At 39.6% G+C, this 23,961-nt stretch overlaps 1 protein-coding gene across 4 annotated transcripts in view; it reads right to left on the bottom strand.

The window, feature by feature from the left end:
* Positions 1-23,961, bottom strand: part of PLCG2 (phospholipase C gamma 2) — a 55,170-nt gene that overhangs the window by 6,771 nt on the left and 24,438 nt on the right. For all 4 annotated transcript variants that reach the window (XM_038147943.1, XM_038147942.1, XM_038147941.1 and 1 more), the window contains 23 exons: positions 23,396-23,468; positions 22,410-22,511; positions 22,138-22,256; positions 21,176-21,261; positions 20,152-20,272; positions 18,927-19,095; positions 16,950-17,054; positions 16,636-16,725; positions 15,925-16,103; positions 15,342-15,542; positions 13,965-14,084; positions 12,742-12,922; positions 11,133-11,201; positions 9,894-10,003; positions 9,001-9,097; positions 8,000-8,066; positions 7,596-7,753; positions 4,852-4,954; positions 3,696-3,905; positions 2,965-3,110; positions 1,827-1,941; positions 457-624; positions 59-147 (listed from right to left, as the gene is read on the bottom strand). In XM_038147943.1, coding sequence (XP_038003871.1) covers positions 59-147; positions 457-624; positions 1,827-1,941; positions 2,965-3,110; positions 3,696-3,905; positions 4,852-4,954; positions 7,596-7,753; positions 8,000-8,066; positions 9,001-9,097; positions 9,894-10,003; positions 11,133-11,201; positions 12,742-12,922; positions 13,965-14,084; positions 15,342-15,542; positions 15,925-16,103; positions 16,636-16,725; positions 16,950-17,054; positions 18,927-19,095; positions 20,152-20,272; positions 21,176-21,261; positions 22,138-22,256; positions 22,410-22,511; positions 23,396-23,468 — 2,878 coding nt within the window. The remainder of the gene's footprint in view (positions 1-58; positions 148-456; positions 625-1,826; positions 1,942-2,964; positions 3,111-3,695; positions 3,906-4,851; positions 4,955-7,595; positions 7,754-7,999; positions 8,067-9,000; positions 9,098-9,893; positions 10,004-11,132; positions 11,202-12,741; positions 12,923-13,964; positions 14,085-15,341; positions 15,543-15,924; positions 16,104-16,635; positions 16,726-16,949; positions 17,055-18,926; positions 19,096-20,151; positions 20,273-21,175; positions 21,262-22,137; positions 22,257-22,409; positions 22,512-23,395; positions 23,469-23,961) is intronic.

The following is a 23,961-nucleotide window of genomic DNA, read 5'->3' as shown; positions in this document are numbered from 1 at the left end:
CACAAAGAACTGATAACAGACACCCAAAGTGTACCCAACAAACCCCAGTGCTTCTCACCAGAACTTGTTGCATCTCACAGTGCACCAGCAGCGAGGCCAGCTCTATATCTTCACTGTAGCCATTCTTAAGAGGAACTGACCTAAAACCTGAGGCAGGGGAAAGGAAAACAAAGGGCAATCACAGAGTCCATCAAGGGAGAATTTGCAGTCACAGAAATGGTGCACACTTGGAACATTCTTCAGTGCTCAAATGCTCCTCTGCTGAGAGCAGGCTCTACTATGGTAATTGCAGAGAAGCAAAAGGCAAGGCTGGCATTTGAGAAACACCTGATTTCACATGCTCTTGGAAAGTAAAGCCAGAGGAAGGAGCTTCATCAAGGCAGGAGGGAGTCTGGCATCAGAGAGGAAGGCACAGTTCAGTAATGCTCAACAGCACCTCGTTATAACTGATCTCACCTGATTTGATTCCTTTGATGGGAAAAGTGGCATGTGCTAAGAAGTTGGGATCACTGAACATATCCTCCTCATAAACAACAAAGCGCAGGAACGCCAGATTTGGGTCGTAAATTTCAAATCTCACTTGCTCTGCATAAGGTGCCCAAATTGGATTAAGGCCATTGTCATCTGTAATGAAAAGGAAACATTTGCTGTATGAAGCAATAACTTCACTTCATTCATATATGAGTATGTATCCCAGGAAATCTTCGAGGGGTACAGAAGCCCAAAAATCCTATTTGCCATCTGTCTCATGTTGTAACCTTGCTCAGAAAGTTTCTATTTGTTTACTTGGTGGTGGGGGTGGAAGGAAACTTGGCAGGGATGAAAATCCATGAAGAAAAGCTATTATTTGTATTCAAACATATAAAACCTCCTAGGACATGTATTTGTAAAGAAAAGAAAAGGCTAATTAATTTCTCACATTCATAAGCCTCATGTTCCATATCCAAGAGAAAGCAGGAAGAGCTCTAGGAAGACTCATGTACTTTGGTCCAATTTTTGTAGTTATGCACAGAACACCAAGATTTGGTTTATGTGACACAGCCAGGAAGTTCACTCTCTAAAGTCTTGGTCACTTTCCACAGAAAGTTTAAATCATAATCATCTTCTCTGAAGTACTGAGGAGCCACAATGCACATTCTGCCCCTAATGCTATCTTTATTTTCCACTGGTATCACTGGTTTGGATAATCAGAACCAAAGCCTGTTTTTTACCAGAGGAACACTGGTGCATGCAGAAATACTAAATGGTGAAATATGAAGTGGCTGAAATATTGCCCCATTTCAGCACACTTAAGTTCATGCACACACAAACACATTTCTTATCCAGAACTCCCCAGGACTAAGCTTTGAACAAACTTCTAATGCATTTCCAGTTAAACCATTTTACAGCCCTATACACCCAAGCTGCCTCCAAGGGGGTGCCAGTCTCAGAACCTCAGTTTAAATAAACACAGTCTGGAGCTCACAGTAGTAACTCTCCATTTGGGCCAGACTTTTGGGAACTGACTAGCACTGTTGGAGGCACTCTCAAGACAGTAATTTTTTTTAAATATGCAAATACACAAACTTATGCATGGGCAACAACATAACAGATCGGGCCTTTTTTTCCCCAACTGCAATAGTACTGTTTTTTCTAAATTTGATATACATTGAAGTTTCTCAAATTAACAGGCCCCATGATAAGCAAAAGAACAAGAGTTTGTGACTCATCAAGTCTAGAGCTATAGTTAACTTACCCCCCCTATAATGTTCATCCTCTGCTCACTTTGTTTAATATCCTAGAAGTAGAACCATATCCCTGCAACACAGAAACCCACAGATACTCACTCACAACTGTTGTCTTGAATTTGTTGTTGTCATATTCAGCCCCACAAATTTCAACCTCTACAAAGGGACAGGCAATGCTTCTACCAAGTTTAGGGAGATGACGAGCACCTAAAACCTGCAAGAGCAACTGTAAATTAGAACCACCTCCAAAGGAAACTTGGCATCATTTTTGCTAACAGAAGGTAGCCTACAGAACTAGAGGTGGGGGAAAAATCCAGAACATGGAAAAGCACACATTCTCTCTCTTGAATATGTTTGCATGTATTATCTGTGCCAACAATAACAATACCTCCAGTAGTCTGGGTAACTCAATGATTTTCACTGTAAGCAAAAAAAAAAAAAAAAAAAAAAAAAAGGCAATGTAGCTGCCATTCATTACACAGAGTGTGCAGCTCCAGGCCAGGCCTGGAGCACAAGTTCTGTTATCTTTCTTCTGTGTTTATTACATATCCATTTCAAGACATTTCTGCTTTGCATTCACAGGCCCTGTTTACCTCACCTTTAAACTGTAGTGAAGAGTAATTAATGTGTTTCTTCTTTCTCAGAAAACATACTTTTAAAGAACCTGTCTTACTGCATAGCAACTGAGAACAGAAACAAGTTCAACCCTGCTTGGCACCCAGTCAAGATGGCAACATTTCCCAATGATAAACTCATCTCTTGAAGAAAAATAAGAATGACATTCAGATTAAGTCATAGTGTATTAAATACAAAGTGGGGGATCAGCTTATTAGGTTTTCTGTTTAGTTTCTATATTTCATTATAACTATCTTTCTTTCACACTCAAAATCCCTGAACTAGTTAGTCTGCTGCTAATCAATCTCCAATAGGACCCTTCTACTAAGAACTCATTTCACTGGAAATTCAAGTTAGTTCATTTGATGTATTTATTAGCAATTACACAAAATCATCCCACAATTGTGTTTTCAGCCCTATAGCATGTTCTTCATTAGCATGATAAAGACTTGTATTTCTTTTCAGAAACCAGTGAAGTTAGTTTTACTCTCACACACATTGACATTTAAAAACAGTATTTTGACAATCTGTCAGATCTTGCTCTGAAACATAATAGCTTTATTTTTAGTTTTATAGAGATTTATGACTTGTAAAAAAAATATCATTTACAAAAGAGATTTACCCTCACTGTCATAATCATCTGCAATTTCCTCTTGGAGTCATTTGGCATTGGGTCATACTCCTCATTTCTCATGCTCTCTGGCTGCAGCACGTAGCCAGTGCGTCCATTCAGGGAAAACAAGGCATGGTTCAATTGCATGTATTTATCTGGGGAGAGAGTTAAACAGTCACAGCACAAGATCCCCGGGAATAAAGCTAAGGAAATACCAGATTAATGGCTCCTCTCTGCAATTCTTTCTGGTCACCACTTCATCAGAAAGAGCTGGAAAGGTGGGAGACCCAGTTCCTTCAATAACTGAATCGAACAGGCCATTTTTCACCAATTCTAATCCCAAAAAAACCCATCTCCATCCCCAGTTAGCTTCCTTTCAGTGTACCACAAACTAGCTGGCCCTCACCATGAAGTGGAATACAACCTTCCCTGTGGCTATATTCATCCATCTGAAACTCACTTTAAATATATCTGCTTGCTTCCTACAAAGAGATGAAAGTGAAAGAAATCTTTCAGGGCTTGGGGGCAGTTAGGCTCAGAGACAGGGCTTTTGGAGACCTACTTCTTGGGGCCCAGCTCTGGATGGCAACCCACACATGAAAAAGCAAACTTCAAACACCACTTCTTGCAGAGAAGTTCAAATAATTAGGATGGTGATTAGAAGGGCAGAAGGGCCATAAAGGGGCTCATTTACAGTGAAACAGAAGGTGAATTAGATTCTTTTTCAAAGGGAAAATTACCTGGAGTTTGGAAGTTCAGAGCCACCATCTGGGAGCCACAAAGCCAGAGGCGAAATGGGTCATAGTTGGATGAGTCAACCCTCTGTCCTTTGGGGTAGACACGAGTCAGGCCCTTCAGGTTGTACTTCAACAACTCCAGTGGCTTTTGCTTGACGATGCTCTCTGCCTTGGTTTCCACAAAAGAACGGATTTCTCTGAAATCAGGATTGTCTACACAGGGGTAGGAGGAAGAGTGGTTACCAAAGGAAAAAGAAGTTGACATTTATACTGTATTTTCACCAAGACTTTGTTTTACTTTGTTTTGCCTTGTCCTTTAATGCAATAATTGGCACTGTTTTCAGGCAGTCACAGCAAAGTGGTTGAAAATCAAGCCTGAAAGTTAAAATTGCCTTCCTGTCACATGCTTTACAGAAGGGCAGATAAGAGCCTGCAGTCATGTTCTCATCTCATCATTGCTAATAATGTACTTCTGATCACTGTAACACATATTTAAATGAGACATTTTTCCTGGGTCTAAATGGGGAGAAGAAAGGGTGAGCCAGGGTTAGCCAATGCCTCAAAAAATGACTATAATTATAATGTCTTAAATGCAGTGACAGCTTATTAAAAACATTTACAAAGAAACTTAAAGAAAAAGGGCACATTTACTGGTTTCTCCAGCAGCAATGACAAAAAAACTGGAATTAAAAGTACATATTTCAGTGTCAGACTCTACAGCTGCACTTACACAGGCCCAGTTATGTTATGAAGCCATACATCATTCCAACAGCTTAGTCCTGGCAAACATGTTCTTACAGTAAAATTAAAAAATGCGCAGTAAACCTATTTATGAAGGTTTTTTTACAAACAAATCACAAGTGTTCAGCCAGAATTTTTAATCTCAAAATAGTCAATTGACACATAACTAGTGAACTTCCCCATGGAATATGCATCTGAGAGGGTGTCTCTAGTTAACTAATTAAAAATTGTGACAGCTCTTTTGTGATAGATGAACAGCACCAAGTTCCCTGGTGTACAATTTCAAAGTGCTATTGAAAACTGCCTGGGTGAAGCAGAGCTTTGTTTTCCAGATTTTATCTTCTGACCTCAAATCCCAACTAACATCTGTAAAGACAGTAGAAATGGTAAAAATCAAATGTAATATTAAAGGCAATACCTAAATTGTCCTTGGTTTTGCTTGTTGGCTTGCAGTAGATTACTAGATCAGATAATTCAATAGCAATTAACTGATTCTTTTCCCAGTATTTCCTCCTGTTCTCCTGGAAAACATAACAAAGTTTTAGATTCTAGGAACACTGAGTATTATGGCACAGTAGCTCCAGGGTGCACTCTAATGAATTCCTTCTTTAGTGCCCAGATTCCTATCTGATTCCTTAGACACTTGCACAGATGTAATGCACCTTCAGATCCAGCTCAGAGAACAAGTAATAACCAAATGCTGAGGTTTAGTTGGGGATGTTCTTACAGGGTTTTTTTGGTGGGCACAAGGGTATTGTTTTTTAAGCAAGGGTTTCAGTTCTTCCCTGATCAGTCATGCTCAGAATCCTGACGGTTTTTTTTTTCTTTTAATATGGCTCTACTCAACTCAATTTTAGTTACATTCTTAACCCTATACCTCATAAAAATGCAAATGTATGCAGAAAAAAATGCAAAGGGTAGTAAAGTGTTTCTGTATCTATTTATAATCCTTGGCAGAACTTGAGTCTTGTTAGTAACTCCCAAACAGTGAAATTCAAACCCTCTGAGCATTATTCCTATGTCGTTTTCTATTTGTGCACCAAACCCATCATGTTCTGTATGGAAAATCATGTGCAAGCTTGTTAAATCTCCAGTACCAAACCTGCTCTCTCTCCTTCCATGTTTGCAAGCACCTGCTCTGTGGGAGCTGAGCAATGTTCCCTGCCAGCAGAGACTGGGAACTGCTAAAAGAAGCAAGACGTGTCCTGAGTGGAGACATTTGGGCTGGAGGCTTTTCAGGCATAAGAAGCAGCTACAGGATAAAACATGTTAGAGGAGTCCCAGACTGAACAGTGATTAGCTTTGGCACAAAAGATCATGAAGTAGCAGCAATCAGGAAGCCTTCCAAAAGAATTCCCTCAACACGACAAACATAAAAGGAATGAAAATCAGAACGAGGGATCCACAGGTTTCCAGAATATCTCACTGAACCAGAGATTATACATTGAAGTCAAAGAAAAACAAAGAGGAATACAGGGTTTGGACTTGGAAATAACCTTGGGAAAAAGCAATACAAAGTTCATTGTACTTGGTGATCCACCACAGTTCCCAGACATTGCTCAACAGGAACCAGAGCTCTGAGCAGAAAAAGATCACTTTTGGGTGGCATGGGGCCATTTCTAACCAGAACCCCCTAGAGATAACCAAGCAGGAGAGCAAGGAACAGCCACCCCAGGGAGCATGACAAGTGTCAGTACTCAGCAGAGATTACAAGAAACTTGAAGCTTAGTTTTATTTTTTGTGCGTAACAGACGTTGTCCAAAACCAAACCCATTTAAAAATCCCCCTGTATCACACTGCAACACAGTCTTAACTCACTGTGCTTTTTCCTTCCCCAAAATTCAGCCTCTTAACTGTACTGGAAACAAGGGCCTTTCCTCATCTTCATCCCCTCCCCATGCAGCAGTCAGTCTGTCATGTGAACTTTGTGGAGGCCACGCTGTGAGAAAAGCCTCCCAACTGACAGAAATGAGTTTTAAAGCATCTTTGAACACAGACTGTTTAATACTTCTCCAACTGTACGGAGAGAGAAAAAGCTGCCAGGCTCCTGAAGAGCCATTGTTGTAGCATAAAAACATTCAATTTGGAGACACTTCTTTTAGGTCATGTTTCTCTTTTTCTCATTTTTACTTCTAAATGAAAGCCTGGCACAAGAACTGTATCTCTCCTCCCCCAATAATAGGTCAACAGCTCCTGTTGCTTCTCCTCTTGCTTTATTTACAGTCCTCTGCTTGAGATATCAACTTGTCTGCTATATATAGGATCAGGACAACCCTCAGAGCACTACCACTCCATATGACAGATAAACACCACGAGCCTGAAACACATTTGCCATCAACCATATTATCCACTTAACAATAAAAGGTGAAAAAAAAGCAACAAAAAAAAGAGTATCCCTAAGCACGGCCAAAGTAAGGACTTTTTGGTCAAGTCAGAGACTTCTTAAACACTAGAAAAGATTACTAGAAAAAGGAGGTAAATTAGTGCATCAGAACAGGAACAGCAAGTCATGAAGAATATCTTTAAGTGGCAGAAGAGGGACGTAGAAGCTAAACTTAGGTAGAATCCTTGACTCTCTAGGCAAGTATTTGAAAATACTACTACTGAAGAACTGGGAAATCCAGAATGTGGTTATTAGTTACAAATAAAGCATTAGCCAAACAATCCTCTATCAGTGCCACGGCATTCACTGGAAAACAGAGTTAGGAAAGAGGATAAGAAGAGTTTAGGGAATGGCAGCTCAGATTTCACACATCCTCACTGGTGGATTCACAGCTCTGAAAAAAACAGTCTGATATCAGAGCTTCTGCTGCTCAACACTGGGATGAGCCAGTGTGACCAGATGGAAAACTGTAGTGGTATCCACTCTGGCCTACCAAGCACACTTCACTGAGGGGCAGGGTGCAATACAGACAGTACTCTGCTGAAAAACTCCTGTTAACATCAATTTACATAAAATGCTAAGTCACGCACTATTCCCCAGAGAGGTTATGGAACAAGATACACAGCATCAATAAAATGAGCAGACAGCAGCAATATGCAAGAGGGTGAAGGATCATGTGAGAGCAACATTTAGCAGTACAGGGCAGCTAAAGATAAAAGCTATTGTAAATGTATAGCAGTACATTATTAAAACAACAACAGATAAATTTGCAGCAATACCTCTTCTGCCGTTTTCCAGGTGATCTCACGGATACTTTGGTACCATTCAAAGAGTTCTTCTACTTTATCAGTTGCAAACTCAACACATGGATCTTCTGGATTCTTAGGTTCCAGAATGAAGACAAAAGGCTTTTTGTGTTTTCCTTGTGGCATTTTCACTGTTAGGTAATACCATAGCAAGAAATTTATACTGAAATCCAACAGCTCTTTTTCTAAGGTGTCATAGTTGATTTATTGCAGCATTTAGTTTTATCAAGTTTCAGCATATTAATTCTGCTGGCTATATTAATACAAGAAGGTGTTTGGGGGTTTGTTTTTTTAAAAATCTCTCCTGCTTAAGATAAGAGAGTCTACTCAATAGAGAAAGGTCAGGAGTCCATACATAAGCATCAGAAAATACACACCAACGTTGTATGTATTGAGCACCAGGATGCCACGACACAGAGAGCCCAGTGGGTTGTCCTCAATGATCTGAAAAACATGAGTTAAATCTGACCCTAAATCTCTTGAGTGAACACACACAGGACATTAACATATAATAAATGTGCACTGTTAAAATTAATCTCAGCTTTACTGACAGCATGCTCACTATAATGCTTGAAAGCCTGTTTTAATATCTAAAAAACACACAAGAATCTCTTCAGTGAGAGAAGTCAAAACAAGACTACTTTGTAGTAGCTTCTGTCCTGACATAACTCTTCATTTTTCAACTCTGCTTAAGGTGACAATTACCAGGGGGGAGGAAATGTAATACTTGTGGTTTTCTCCAAAGACTTCTGGGAAATCATTGGAAGTGCTTCAGAAGAACATAAGAATTCAATGTTTTATTTTTGAAATTCAGATGTCAAAACTAATTACTGTTCAGTTCTGTTTTCTTTTGCTCAAGAGCTCTTTGTCCAAGACAGGGGACCAGATTTTTTTAGATTCTTTTGACAAACAGGATTGGTTTATGCATAAAAACTTGATGATGGAGAGTAAAACCACTATTAAGGTGTGTTTCGACATAGAATTTTTTTTATTTGTAAATATTAAGACAGTGATTTTACAGGAAAACTAGTTAAGTTTCAGGCTTTAAATGTTATTGTTTAGCCAAACTATGAAAATTTTAAACTGTTCATGGTTTTTATTAGCAGGAAACAACCAGAATCTCCTAAAGCCTCACCAATTCAGCTATCATAAAATTATAGATATGTGGGGGTCCCTTCCAATTCAAGATATTCTATCTCCTTAAATAGCTTTCAGCAAGGGATGTCCTGACAAAAATATTCAGCAGCAGGGAACAATGATGCATGCATTCATCCCTCTATTCTGCTCCCTCAAACACAGCACATGGAATTGTTTGTGTATAAACCAGACTTCCACTTCAGTAGATAGCCAAGAAAATGTAGCAAACCATAACTCTCACCTGATTTTCAAGCTCAGCAGAGTTATCAGATGACAGATCTTCAACATAATTAGATGGAAAATAATGTTGGACTTTTTCTCCATAATCCCCCTTCCACCTGAATTTAAACAGACAAGTAGAGAGAATGAAAAAAAAAAAGTTAAAGTGCTTTAAAATGCCATTAATGAAGCAATAATCCCCAAGAAATTGGTCATTAATACCCCGTACTAGATTGTCTAGCTGTCTATCACCAAAAATATAAATGATGAAGTAGCTAAGAGCTCTAACAAAGCAATCATTAACTGTAGTAACAGATGATTTCAGAGGGATTACAGTTACTGTAAACTGCAATTAATGACTTAAGAGGCTTTTTCCCCCTCCAGTACTAAAAATACTATTATGTGGTTGATTACCCTGTAGAAACTACAGGGAAACATTAGATTCCCAAGCTTTCCAAGCAATTTACAAGCCAGCTAAAAAAGAATACCTGTTATGAAAGGAGACTGTACACAGAGCACTACAAAAGGTGGGTTTGATTCCTGAGAAATGCTTAGCAGAGCAAGGACAGAAGAAGAGCAGTGATTGCAATGACTTCCCAGAACACACAAATGTTCAGGAAGGATGGATGTATTATGGGACAAATAGGGGATATTCCAGACTATGGAGATTCTGCAGGCTGAGGTTATTGCTGTGGATAGAAAAATGAAAAAGACATGAAAGGAGAATTGAGGATGAGGGGATTTTGTGTTTGGGGTTTTTTTTTTTTAATACACTGGCATAAAGATTTATAAGAGCACAGTTAATAAGCAGCAATCAGACAACAGGCAGTTTTTAAAAACTATTGCTCAAAGCTTATTTTTTCCTCCATCTAGCAAGTCACCAGAAGTCCTCCCAAGAGGAATCTTTGTCCTTACCAGCCTCCAGTTTCCTTTGTGACATTATGAATCAAAGCTCCTCGAGAGAAGCTCAATTCATCACTCCTTTTGGCTCTGTAGTCATACAAGGCTTTCACTGTTCTCTGAGGCTTTAAGAGAAACAGAGCAAAGGGGTCATCTGGAGGGACAGGTCATAAAATAATCAATAATGCAATCTTAAAACAAAAAAAAAATAGGGCAGATTGGATTTTTTCGTTGTTGTCATGAAGCTTAGAAAACAAAACACTGAAGTTCCCGAGTGACATCTATTGGTGGAAGTAAGTGATGCTACTCTGGCATTCTTCAAGTATCAGCTTGGAAAAAAAAGAAAAAATAAAATCTTTCTTGGATGCCGCAACATAATTAAGGTAGAAAACAAACCCAAACATTTTTAAAAAACCAAAGTGACACATAAATCCTCTATTTTATAACACGTTGGAGTTTGCAGGCTTAGGTGCCTACAAAACCTCCACTTCAAAACCCCATCAGCAATCCTACTGGTCACAATTCCTTTAGGAAGACAAAGTTTCAGCAGGATGAGCTAAACCTTTATCTTGCATTTACTACAACCCAAATGTTTCAGCAGCGATGCAAATTCACTGGCAAAAAAAGACTAAAAGGAATTAGTCACAAAATTTACAAGTAGGTGATTTCATGAGAATTTACAAGTAGGCAGGCACTAGCAAGAATTATATATAAGTAATTTTTGCTGGGACACCTGTTTTTAAAACAGAATATAATGGATAAAAACTCTAATAACTTATTAATAGACCAAAGGTACCAAATTTTTATAGAAAGCATGTGAATAAACTCTGCACTTACTCGTGCATGCAGAACATGTTTGCTAATGGAACAAGAGTGCATAGACACCCACAAACACAGAAATGTTCGTGTTGTACTTTCTTTCCATGAAATTGTGGCCTTCTCAAATTGAATCCTCTCACAGGTATTTAATTTGGGGGCTCACAAACCAAATCACTTCCACAGACCCAAGAGCAGAAAGTGCCCAAATTTCCAGTCTGAATGAATCACTACAGGATATGCAAGCAAGAAAATGTGTGGGTACAAATTTTAACAAGAAGGTCGGAAAAAGTCACAGCCTTTAAATTTCTGTTGTCCAGTCCCCCCTAAACCAAGCAGCCTGATGCTTTCAATTCTTTTTATTTCTGCCAACAGGAAACCAGCAAGTCTAACTTTCAGAAGTCTACAGTAAGTGTCAATATCTCTCTTAAAGCATACCACTGTGGGGGTGATTTCACTGGGCTCCACATACATCTTGACTTCATAGAGGGAATTAATGTCTTTTTCCTAAAAAAAATGGAAGAAAAAATAATCAAGTTTCAGGAATCAAAAAGTTACAAAAGTACTTCTTGTTTATTGAACATTTATTTCTGAAACCACCTTTTTAACAGCACACAGGCCAAGAGAAGAGGAGGGAAGCCAGTCACCTCTGTTTTGCTCATTTCTACAGTTGAACATAACTGAAGATGAGTGTGTTATTTAATCTGTCTATGCCTTACTTTAATGAACAATAAAACATAGTGAAACAGCAATACCTCATAAAGGAATCTCTTAATCAGTCACAAGGTTTTTTTGATTGTGAATACTATTCTATGTGCAACCAGAAATGAAATACCTGCACTTATGATTTTTGTGTTACAGTACTTTAGTACCAGTATTGGTTTCATTAGATAACTCTACAACAATATACAGAGTCATTTTTTTCATTTTATCCTCTCCTTGTGACTCCATCTGAACCCAGTCCTAAGATAAAGAACCTCTGCTACAGGCAACATTATAAAAAAGTCCTGAGGTCTAAAATCTTTTTAGTCTCTTTTAATCTCCCCAGAAAAAACAAAAACCCCAGGTTTTGATTTCCGCAGACCTGCCAGATGTAGCTTCCCACAGCTTCTAAAAGACATATACTTGAAAAGTGAAGACAGCACCTCAGGCTTTCCAAAACAAAGCTCCCTCAAAATGAAACACATCCATCCAGAAAATAGCCCTTCATCCTCAGTTAATTATCCAGGCTCCTTGTTTAGTCAATGGCTAGAGACAAGTCTCCTGGGGAGACTTCCTCATGCTTCTCTCACAGTGAGCTTTCAGAGGTACCTCTTACCACAGAAGGCAGTGGGACACCATCCCTGAAATGTCCAGCATGAGAGGCACAGCAGAGTATTTCGTTTTTAATGAAGCACTTAGCAATTGGCATCTGCATGATCATTTTAAGATCAATGCCTGTCGCTATAGGACACGAAATAAAACAACGCGGACACGCAACTCTCCAAGGTAAAAAAGAGGGCATTTAATTTCCAACTCTAACATTTATAGATTTCCAAAAGTGACACTGGATTGGAGGGTGACAGTGCCACCTCTCCAATGACACTGGACAAACCAACAGTTTATCAAATTTCTCCTCCTCCAGAAAAGAATGCAAAACAATAAGTTATTTATATAAAGTGCGTGAGAAAGTTCATTACAAGAATGTAAACATCAGAAGGCTTAGAAGAACTTAAAAAACCAGGGTGATATCATGCCCACTTCAACAATACAAGACAGGGCCAAGTGTAGGCAAGGCTACTATCAAAAACCCATTTTAGCAAGGCAACAACCCCAAGTACACAGCAGGGCTTCTCTAATCAAATCATGGGGAAGGCAAGAGTTGGCTTTTAATCAAAGATGAAGCTGCTCTTCACACCTTTGTGAGAGAAGTCAGTACAGCCATCTCAATTTTTTAGAAAGTGACCTGCTTAACATCCCAAAGAGATCCTGTACCAGAGCCAGAGCCCAGCCCAGCCCATGCCAGTCCATGCCAGTCCATGCCAGCCCATCCCAGCCCATCCAGTACCGTGCTGTAGCGCTCCAGCAGCTCCTCTGTCACGGGGTAGCGCAGTTTCATCTTCCTGTACAGCGGGTGCTTCTCGTAGTAGGTCACCAGCTCCACCAAGCTCTCAAAGTAGGCCGAGGTGCCCAGCACAAAGTGCCGCCCCTCCTGCTGGATTCGGAAGTGCTTCACCTTCCCCTCCGCCCTGCAGAACAAGGGCACAGCTGGGAAAGGTGCCAGTGCTCACAGGGAGAGCCCCAGGGCTCTGAACTGCACCACAGCTGCTTTGTCCACCTTCGTTGTGTGAAATGACTTCTCTCTCTAACAAAGCCTCCTTTATTCAATTATTATGGTTATTATAATTATTTTGATAGTTACGGAAATCAGTTTTTAAAGAAAAAAATCTCTTGTGCTTGAACACAAGGTTTGCATTTGCATTGATAAATGCAGTAAAACCATCCATTGACAACCATCCCATCCAAAAAGACCCCTACATCCTTTTCAAGCTGCTGAAGTTTCGGTACTTCTTGTTTTCCCTGGTGTGAAATGGTTTTATTGAGATGCTGCAGCTCCAGTGATTTCAAAGTCCACCTTGGTAACAGCAGAAAACTTCACCCCAAAGTACACAGGAGACTGGGTGGGGAATTTTGGACAACTTCAATACACAATAAAGCATGTAGGTAAGCAGCTTTATATTTTGCTAAACTATGTATTTTCAGAGAAGCACACTTTGATCTGAAGGCATGATGCAAAACGTCACAATTCTATATATTTCATTTATGCTTTTACAAGAACCACAAAGCTGTTCCAAACTATTTCCCCTGGCAAGAGGAGCCAGCAATTTCACTTTGAAATTTCAGTTTTATGACAGGTCAGGATTTCTACAGGATAAGGACATATAATCATTGATGAACCTGCACCTGCACTGCAGTTTTGAAGGAAACTTCAAAATAACTCTTTAGCAAGGAGTGTCAGGGAATGAAAGAAGGGCCACCCATAGTTCTGTATGGGAGGAAGGGGACAGCTGGTGCTCAAACAATCTGTATAAAAGCAGAAAGGTTTAGGTCAGTCACAAATTAACTCTTGCACACACTCCATACATGGACCTGCTGCACAAATCAACCACACTAATTATTCAAAGTTTGAAAGCAATAATAGCATGACTCTAAAAAGACCTTTTTTTTTTAAAGAAAAAACAGAATATTGTTGGGCTGCTAGGTAAGGTAGTCATATCTGTCTTTTCTTACCTGAAAGTCATGGCAAAAGAATCAGGTTCATCTCTCTTTCTAATGAGAAAGGCTCCATCGCGAGGAATTCGCATGAGCATGTCCTCTGCCTCACCCCGACTCAAGTTGTTATAGTACCAGCTGCAACAGTGAAAAACCAGAATGGGCAAAGCACTGCAAGGCTTGTCAAATGTCATTTTTGGAAAGTAACAGACAGTGTTATTAACAACAGAGTTTCTAACATTCTAAGAAAAATTATGCATTAGATTTTCCCCCCCTCGGCACCTATGACAGCAGTTTATTACTAAACATTGTAAGACAGCAGTTTATTTTGGATGAAAGCATCAAGAATATATCAGAACACCTCGTCTGTCTGAAATCATAAAACATAAATCTGCATTTGTTCCTGAAACAAAGGCACTGCATCCTGCTTTTAGTCTGCCATTGGGTTTTCAGTATTTATTCCATTTTGACAGAGTAGATTTAAGATAAAGCCTAAACACAGACAAAAGAAAGACACTAGGGATTTGTATTTTTACTCAGAGCTTGATTTTATCTTTCGCCATAGGGATGGACCTGTCTTGGATCCAATGTGCCTTCAGTGAAGCCGTGGCCACTTATAGTGGCAGTGTATCTCCAGCTTATGCAGAAAGGCAGGAAAGTCTAACTCTTAAATTCTCCTTCCCCTCTCACTGGCCTCCAAAGTCATCTATAGGTGGTCAGTGACTCCCAGATCCCAGGGGAGCAAAAAAAAAAAGAATTTTAAAGTCAATGATTAGTATTTTACATGCAAAGATTTACTTTTGCCCACTGCAAAGAAAACAAAATGAAGGGCAGCGATAGCAATGTTCTGCCAAAAAAACAAGAGCAAGCTCTGCCCAGGATCTATGGCAGACAATTACCAGCTGGAAACAAGCACTGTGCTTACTTCCTATCACACGAAGTGAAGTCAGCCCAACCAGCTCTGACAGGGTGAGGTAGAGGGTGGGGTTAAGGCAAATGTAGCTGTTTGGGCTCACTGCCCCAGGAACAGAGCTTCCAGATGGCACAGGCCATGACCACTCAGCTGCCAAACCACAGCCAACTACTAAACATCCAACCCACTGGGTGTTGTAAAACACTGCACAGACAAAGGAAGATCTGGCACATTTCCACAGCATTACAGTTCTCACTGATCTTCCAGATGCTGCTAGGAAATTTGCTTTCCCAGTCAACACTCTTTGTTGTACCAGGTTCTCCCAAAGTCATTGTTCTCCCTCAGCATCCTTCAGGAAGCCTATTCCCCAAACTTCCACAGACAAGCAACACTGAAGTGTGCTCCTGAATCCAGGGAATTTTCTATGCAGAATTCCCACCTGAAGCAAGGCAGAGAGAGCAGTGCTTGGCTTCTATACATACTCTTTGGTCTCGTGAGGGCTGGGGTTGGGCACAGCATCAGTGAGGCGCAGCTCAAACTCAGCACATCGCAGGTGGGCTTCCTTGTAGTGTTGGATGAGATCATAGATGCTGTCAAAGGTGAGGTTGTCTGTCAGGTAGTATTTCACAGTGTCCCCATCACTGGTGGAGCGGATCCGGCAGTGCTGGACTCGGCCTGACCTCCTGAAGGAGTAAGAGGGAGCATAAGGGAAATACAGGGTTTGTAACAGATTTTCTTTTTTGCAAGCATTTCCCCACCCATTCCTGGTCAACTACTTGGGGAGCTTGTGAAGAGGCAAGAAAGCTGTGTCATCTCGTAAAACAGCCAAAGTAACAAGCAACAAACATTCTGACAAGGGAGGTTATAGGACCAAAACCGGTAATTTTCAACTGACAGTAGTTTAAAATCTGGCATAAACTTATTCTGCAAAATTTGGTCTGACAGCTCTCTGGATTAGAAATCCATCTGACACTATTCCTTATAACATTCCAACCAGAAGAAAAAAGAAAACACCAAACCCAGACAAATAAATCCCCCATTAAATCTGTGTGACAATGACCATACCAGAAGGACAAGGTGTAGTCATCAGGGAAAGCTTCACTTTCCCTAACCAGGAACGTCCCATCCTTGCCACCCATTTCAGCACAATATTCCTGGAGCAGCTTCTCAGCAGTTGTTCTCCCCCCTTTCATTTTCCCATGGAACCATTTCTCTTTTAAGTGCAGTTCAGTTCTTTTCACCTCCTAGACCAGAAAATAAGAATTTTTTATAGCGCATTTCTAGTTTTATGACTTTGAAACTAAGTACTTGTTATTGGTTATATATAACCATCCACTATTTCAGGATTTCAGTTCTTCCTCGGCCTGAGCTCTCCAGCCAATCACCTTCATAATTAGCCTGCTTTACCATGCACAGCAGGCAAGTAACAGGGTAATAACACAATACACATTAGTTCATTCTGCTTAGTTTGAGAATAGCAGTAATACTTCAAAGTAATACTTAGTGCAAACATCACCATTAGCACAGAAGTACTGAAATTATATTTCATTGTCCTTGTACTCCTCCCTTGCAAGTCCTCCAGTAACCAAGGGAAAAAGTTATTTTATTAAAAATAAGGTTAACTAGAGTTGACCTTGGCAAAGACCCTTTTATAGGTTTTTTTTTCCCCCACAAAATCTAATACAGAATCTCTAAAATTTCACCAGGACAAACAGACATTAAAATAATATGAAATAATAAAAAGAACATGCTTAAACAATAAAACACAGCCATCACCTTGGATGAATCCTCATCAGCACTCTGTTCTATATCATCACTGAATGAAAGCTTTTCATCAGCAATAGCGCAGTAGTGCCGAGTCCATTTCTGAAAGTTGGGAGATATTAAAACCATTAATAGAGGGAAACTCACTAACCACTCTCAACCACAATCTCAAAACAGGGTGCAACAATTAAAAAAAGGCTTTCTTCCCCTCATCCACACCTGTTCAACTGACTATGTTACTTAGAGAAATATTATGGAAATTCATGTAAATTTTCAGTATTACAGAACTGATTAACAACCTGTAGCAGATGTCATAGAAATAATACCTGTTCTATTGTGTCCCACATGTAAAGTTCTCCTTGTTGCTTCTTTTCTTCTTTCTTTTCTTCCAAGTTCACATCAATGTCTCCCTTTGGCCCCAGTTTTTTGTGCTTAAAAACCAGAAAAAAAAATCAACATTCATACACTCAGGGATAATCACACATAAAATAGGTCATGGTCTTCCAGCACATTCAGAGTTACTGGAAGTACCTCCTTCCATTGCACAGCCACCTTCTGTCAATTATTATAACAGCAGATGTTCCACAAGGAATAACAGAGCTGAAGCTGGTTTCTTTAAAATTTAGATCCCATTAATAAAAGTTAAAAAAACTAGCAGAGGTATCATTGAAGCAGTGAAGAAACAAGTAGTTTGATAAGATCTCCCCATTCTTTGGAGAACAGAAAACATGAAGTGACACATACCAAGAAATAAGGATAAACAGGAATCCTTCTGCAGAAAGTAGCATATAAGGAACAAAACTCAAAACAAAAGGAAAAGATAAGGAATTAAAATGAATGAGGAATTCACCCTTTTATGAGAAAAATGAGTACAAGGGAAATCACTTATGAAAAAAGGGGTCAAGTTCTACTTTCTTTAGAGAGTTCACAAAAGTGTCTCAAGGGGCCACAGGCAACATCAATTACTTAACTACAGTTAATGATATGATTAATCATCTCGTATCAGACCTCAACCGTGTTCAGTTCTGCACAGCCTACTCTTGGCTGATTTAATTTTGACAGGCCTATCTGAAAAATCTCACAGGCCAGGGAAGTAGGTGTTGCCTCTGTCTGTTTACTGACAACATTTTCCAAACAAAAGCCAAACAACACAACCAGCACTGGCAGGTGCTGATCTATTTAAAGACTCATCAATGCTCTTTTAGACAGCACAGAGTGATATGGATGTTTTCTTGCGCACATTCATAATAGTTTGTAATTCCCTGAAAATCAGATCTGTCACATTATTATTAATCATGTGACTCATAATAGTTTGTAATTCCCTGAAAATCAGATCTGTCACATTATTATTAATCATGTGCCTATGGCAAGTCCCCTCTCTGCTCTGCATGGAAAAAACAGACAGTGTGGAGAGAACAAAAAAAATCCCCAACAACTTAAGCACAGAAGTTTTCCGCCTTACAGTGGGGTTCTGGTTTTTCCAATCTTACATTCAAGAGCATATTCTTATACCTATCTACCCTTATTTCTTCCATTCAGATGCCTAATACATAGGATGCAATACTGTTACAAAAGCAAGAAAACAGAAGCATGGACAAAAGTAATTATTATTTCACTACAGAGATCACAAGCAGCCCTGAGATTCTTCACCAAGTTTTGCCGTTTGAAAAGTTCTACCACAGTTTCAATCTGAGAAATCATTTGATTGTGTTGTTGTTGCACAACAGAGCTCATAAGACACCTGCACTGCCCACAAGGTCACACACTAACAGGGACTGCCTTCTCAGAGCAGTGTCTCTGTGTTTCACAAGTGGCTCACTAAACTGCATATTTAAATCACACTGAGTTAGCAAACTCATCAATTTGTGAAATCCTTACAGCTTCAGTGTGCAGCCGCAAGAGCTTTGGGTTTCACTTGAATGAAGGGCAGTCTTTGAAAAAAAATAGTAATACTGATCTATCTTCCTATTCAAAAACATACTTCTATCATTTTTAAGCAGGCCACATGGTGTAAAACTTCTGTGATGAACATCTGCAGCAGTGAACCCTCGCTGAAATTTAGCAGTGACATTTCAGGAGGTGGAAGATCTTTAGAAAAGAGCTGACGTTTGATCTGGCACTTGAACTGCCAACACTTACTGCAAAGGAAACCAAGTAATGCAGAGTTTTACAGAACACTGTACATTACTGGCAAATGTCACCAGTAAACACTTCAAGCAAGGGGTTTCTTGAAACTAATCTGTGAAGTCGGGCTCCTGCTCTTGTTCTCCTATTTTATCTCCCAGTACACAAAGCAAGCCTACCTTGATGATGATTTTTTCTTTCAGCTGGGTTGGTGATGGGAGCTGATCTGCACTGGCTTCAACTGGCTTAATCAAAAGCTGATCCCCAAACACCTCCTTGAACACTTTGGCCATGTGTCGCTGCTGCTCCACACTGCAGTGCTCTTCAATTGACAGAATCACTGGGTATCTTTGGTGGACAAAACCAAGGTGAATGAAAACAATTTATTTTTGCTACAGCTGGCAAGGCAAGGAAGACAACACCCTCCCTCAGCCCCCAGATGAGAGAAAATATTTAAAGGAAACAAGAGGACAAAAGGAAGATATAGGCACAACAAATAACAGATGTGCAATCATGGAGTTGCCAAGGTCAGAAGGGACCTGTGAAGGCCCATCTAATCCAAACCTCTTCTTTGGGAAGGCTCAATTCCTAGGTTAGATCAGGTTGTTCAGGACTTTATCCAGCCAAGATTTGAATATCTGCAAGGATAAAGATTCCCTCCAAGGTCTTTGGGCACAGTTTCACTGCTAAAGCACCATCATGTGAAAATTTGTTTCTCCTCTCCTCAAAATCATGTCTGTTTTCCTTCACATGTACTCTGAGAAGAGTCTGAAACCATAATGCATCTCATGTTATGGCTGTCACTAACACAAAGTTCCTGTGCAGACACTGAGCCACATGGGAAAATACTGCCTCTCTGTGTCCAAGTGGTAACATGGAAAAACAGGACACTGACAGCTTGATTTCTTCCTCAATTATTGGGTAATATTTTTCATGCCAAGGACATTTCAGCACAAGTTAAAGAAGGGCAGAGATGCAGATCTAAACCAATGTTACCAGCTCAGTAGACATGTTATGAGTTCTGTATCTTCTCACCTAAGACCTTCCCTACAACAGAAACACCACATGACAGACTATTATTTGTCAATTGTACCATTTTGTTAATTTTTTGTAAGATTTCAGACATACTATTAAGCATTTGAAGTTTCACTTGCAACTTAATAAAAGAAGACCCAAAAAAGGAGCTGAAAACTACTTCAGGGTACTCACTATCTTCCTTAGCCACAAATGGTTATGCACTGGGACTCTTCCTCAAAACAGCATCTATTAAACACCCACATGTGGCAATAATGAAGGCTACTGGAATCCATTATTCTCTGATTACTTTTTGCCCCAGATTACAGAGAAATTCAGTTCAGAAAGGTCTAAGCACATGAAAACAGGCAGAAAGAAAATAAAGCTTACTCAGATGTAACAAAGGCATGGTCTTTGATTGCCTGCACTACATCATCGAATTTGATCTTTGTTGTCCGTGTCCATCCATGGTAAATGATGGGTTTCCCATCAGGACCATCCCAGCAATCCACTAGGAAACACAAGCAGTGGGAAAAGTAAGAGACCAGGTAGCTCTTTAAATGACTCTGGTAAGAAGAATACATCCAAAACTTCAGTATTCTATATACTGATTAATAGACCTTAATATTCTAATAAAACATTCCATCAGATGAATTTATTCCCTCACAGAGGAAACTAAGTTTACTTAAGTAAGAGCAAGACAAATAAAATACATTACAAAATGTTCCCAAAGCATTATTGTGTGGGAATCTGGAAAGAGATTCAGGCAACTATAGTGTCAATCTACTAGTTTACAGTACTTTTCCAGGGATAAATACACTCCAACAAGTGACAAGCTGAGAGCTTCTGTCTTGTTTATTTCAACCCTGAAACTCTAATTTGAGATACATTTTACATTAGTCAAATAAACAATATGAAATTGAAGTGAAAATTCTCAATAAGGAACACAAGTACAGAGCTGCAGACACATACACAATTGCATGGAGAACAAAGACATTAACTGATTTACAAGCAAGTTAAACAGGATGACAAAAGGCACAACATCACAAAAATCTCTGTGCCTTAGGCTTGTCTGTATTACAATGAAGGTAAATAAACTATCTATGCTATACAAGTACTCCAGCTTAAATCCTAAGCTTTCATATAGATTCAGGATTGAATTTTTGGTGTAAAGGGAGAGGAGATTTAGGAGGACTCTCTTAAAACTGCCTGGGAACAAGAATCAGAGGAAGTGAATAAGGCATTGGTGAGACATAAGAAAAACAATTTAGGAATCAGTGATTTTTATATGACTAACTTCCAATTCAGAAAGCAAACAGTTCTTGATTTCAGTTCTTTTTTCTTTCTTGGTAAACATGGGAAACTACTTGTACAGACCAAATGTTACAAACCACTCCACAAGCTCTTTACTCACACTCAATACATCGACAGCCCATCCTGAGGCACCTGATGTAAGCTTCTGTGGAGGATTCACTGCGAAGCTGGTCTCCTGTCAGGTACCTAAGGAGCAAAAAGAAATGTTAAAAAAGAGAGGCAGTCAATTTCAGCCTGATCTCACTCACTCACTGGGTGATATTTTGCCTCCTGTTATGGACAATGTATGTTGATATTTCTGTTGTCGTTTTGTTGTTGGTTTGTTTTGTTTTTTCTAATTCTGACGGAAGAACCAGACTTTGCTGATGCTATCAGGTTTTTGAATGGACCAAATTATAGCAGGTTAAAGGCTCAATCTAAATAGCAACCAACCCTGATATCATTCTAGAGAGCAAATAATGAGATTTGAAACCCACCTAAACCTCATCATGCTCTTGCATGAGTATGTGGGAGGTATTTAGAGTAATATCACACCTTATACTTCAAAATACAGCTGTATGCTGTATCCATATCCACTTTATTGCATTCCCTGCATTATTTTGATCAACTCTCCTCCCTCTCTTTCCACCTTGTTTTCCACTACAGTGCCAGATGAGCAAATCCCCTTCATTTGAAGACAGTTCAAACTCATCATCGCATACTTGGTACAATTAATGAATTCTGACATGAGCTCAGTGAAGCTGTTGGTGTTTGGAAAAAAAGAAAGCCCCTTCAGTAACTTAAATTTTTGAAAGCAGAGAGGCTTTCAGAACAGTTTCAACTCAATACTTTATATTTTTTACCAGGACTCGGGTATTCTGGCAGCTGAGTTGTACCTCAAAACTGTAAGATCTTATGAGAAGGGGAAAAAAGAGTCACAGAAACTCCATTTGCCACATTTAAACCACACTGTAGGAAGGTTTCACACATCCACACAGCACATTTCTAGCATAATTTACTGTCTCTCTCACGTTTCTACATTTGTTTGAACTGGGATAGACAATAGGACTTTTGGAAACTTACGTGTTATGAGAGGAAGAAATCCAGTAGTGGGACAAAGGATTATTCATGTCCTGCACATCTATTGAATCATATTTCTCATCCCAAATACTGTTTTCTTTTGCAAATAGGTAAGCGAGGAACTACAATACAAAGAGACTGAATTTAAACATTTTTACCCAATGAGAATTAAGGAAACCCAGCAATGCAGCAAGAGAGGACTACAGGTCCTGCCACCCAGTGAAAATTCTGTGAGAGAAGTCTATGAGAACTACTAGAAAGCATGATCATCTCACCTCATCAACAAAGAGGAAAGGTTCAGCAGTTTCTCTCATAGTGTCATCGATAAACTTTGTCATTCGTTCTCGGACTTTACTGAGATCCTGTGCCCAAGATTCCTTCAGATAATTGCAATACAGTAAAAAAAAACTTTAGAAGTGGTGTTATGTAAAATCAAACAAGGAACAGAGAGATCTACAGAGAGAGAGACACACTATGTAAGTACATATGTGCATTGACAGGGAGAAAAAAGCTGGCCTCCTTGGACATGCCTTAACTATAATCTCTCTCATTTCTGAACGCCTTACAAAACAGTGCCTTAGAAAACATCCTTTGAAAACAGTGAAATTGGGAGAAAAAGAAAGTAGCAAGCTTACACAGGAAGTGTAGGTCTCACTTTTCAATCACATTTGCAAACCTGGAGCTCAGCAGTGCCTAGGAAATACTGCACCATTTTTTCACATGCAGTCTGTGCTAAATAACATTACAGAAATCCATGAAAACACAGTTCCAATCCCTGCCTTCATCCTTATCTGCTTGCTGGCATGGGACATCTAACTGGCTCTATTCAATAGGAAATTACCTTTGATTGCAATGCAGGCATGTAGCAACGTGAGAGCTGCAAAAATGGGGTCATGGCCAAGGCATTACCCCAGTGCCCCTCAGATGACAGCACTGACCAGACCAGGCATTCTTCTCTGACTGCACACAGCATTTATTTCTAATCTTCTCTGTTTATCTACATGACTAAGTGGAGGCTTGTTAAAACCTTATTTACTTTGTCCTCCCTCTTGTCCTCTGGTGCACCTTCAGAGGCTTTATAGAAATGAAAAATAATAGTTCTTGTGGACTTCAATGGCAACAAAGGAGAAATCTTTCCAAGGCCCAGTATTACAGTGGCATCAATCATATTCTATGACTCTTCACATTCCTTTTAAATGAGCACAGAATTCTGTGATACAACCCCAAGAAAAAGAGTTGACTATTTCTGTAACCTTCCCACCTGCTGCTCGTGTAGCAGGAATCTCTGGAAGTCATGGAGGTGAACTGCTGAAGCATCTGGACGGTCAGTATTTCTTTAAAAAAAGAAAGGGAAAGTGAAGCTCAAGAAATAAGAGAGGTTACTCAGATGTTGCAGCAGAAGATGACATGGGTTTGTATCTTAGATTTACAGTACAAAGGCATTGCCACCAGCAAGAGACCTTTTATAATTTCAATGGGATTTAGAGTAGGCTTGTATCATCCAATTACTGTATTTTGAGCCTCCTGGATTCCTGATGTATTTTTGAGAGGGATTCATTGGGAAAAGCACCAAATCCATAGTCATTGCTTTGTAGCAAATGAGCTGAATTAACTTGACCAGGGTTTTGGTAAGTTTAGTTGAGGCACATGGAAAAGCTTCTTTTAAATTATCACAGAGCCACACTTCATGAGTAATTCCTTCGTTATAATATTTAGATGAACTACTGTGATAGACCAAAATCTTCTGAAAAAGGGGGCAAGGTGCAGCTTCACCAAGGAAAAGTGATACCGTTGATGTGCCTCTTGTAAGTCACAAACACAGCAGCA

The sequence above is a fragment of the Motacilla alba genome, chromosome 11 (genome assembly GCF_015832195.1).
Source record: "Motacilla alba alba isolate MOTALB_02 chromosome 11, Motacilla_alba_V1.0_pri, whole genome shotgun sequence".
In the NCBI taxonomy this organism is placed as follows: domain Eukaryota; kingdom Metazoa; phylum Chordata; class Aves; order Passeriformes; family Motacillidae; genus Motacilla; species Motacilla alba.
The sequence above is the reverse complement of the archived record's forward strand: the minus strand, read 5'-3'. Positions and strand labels throughout refer to the sequence as shown.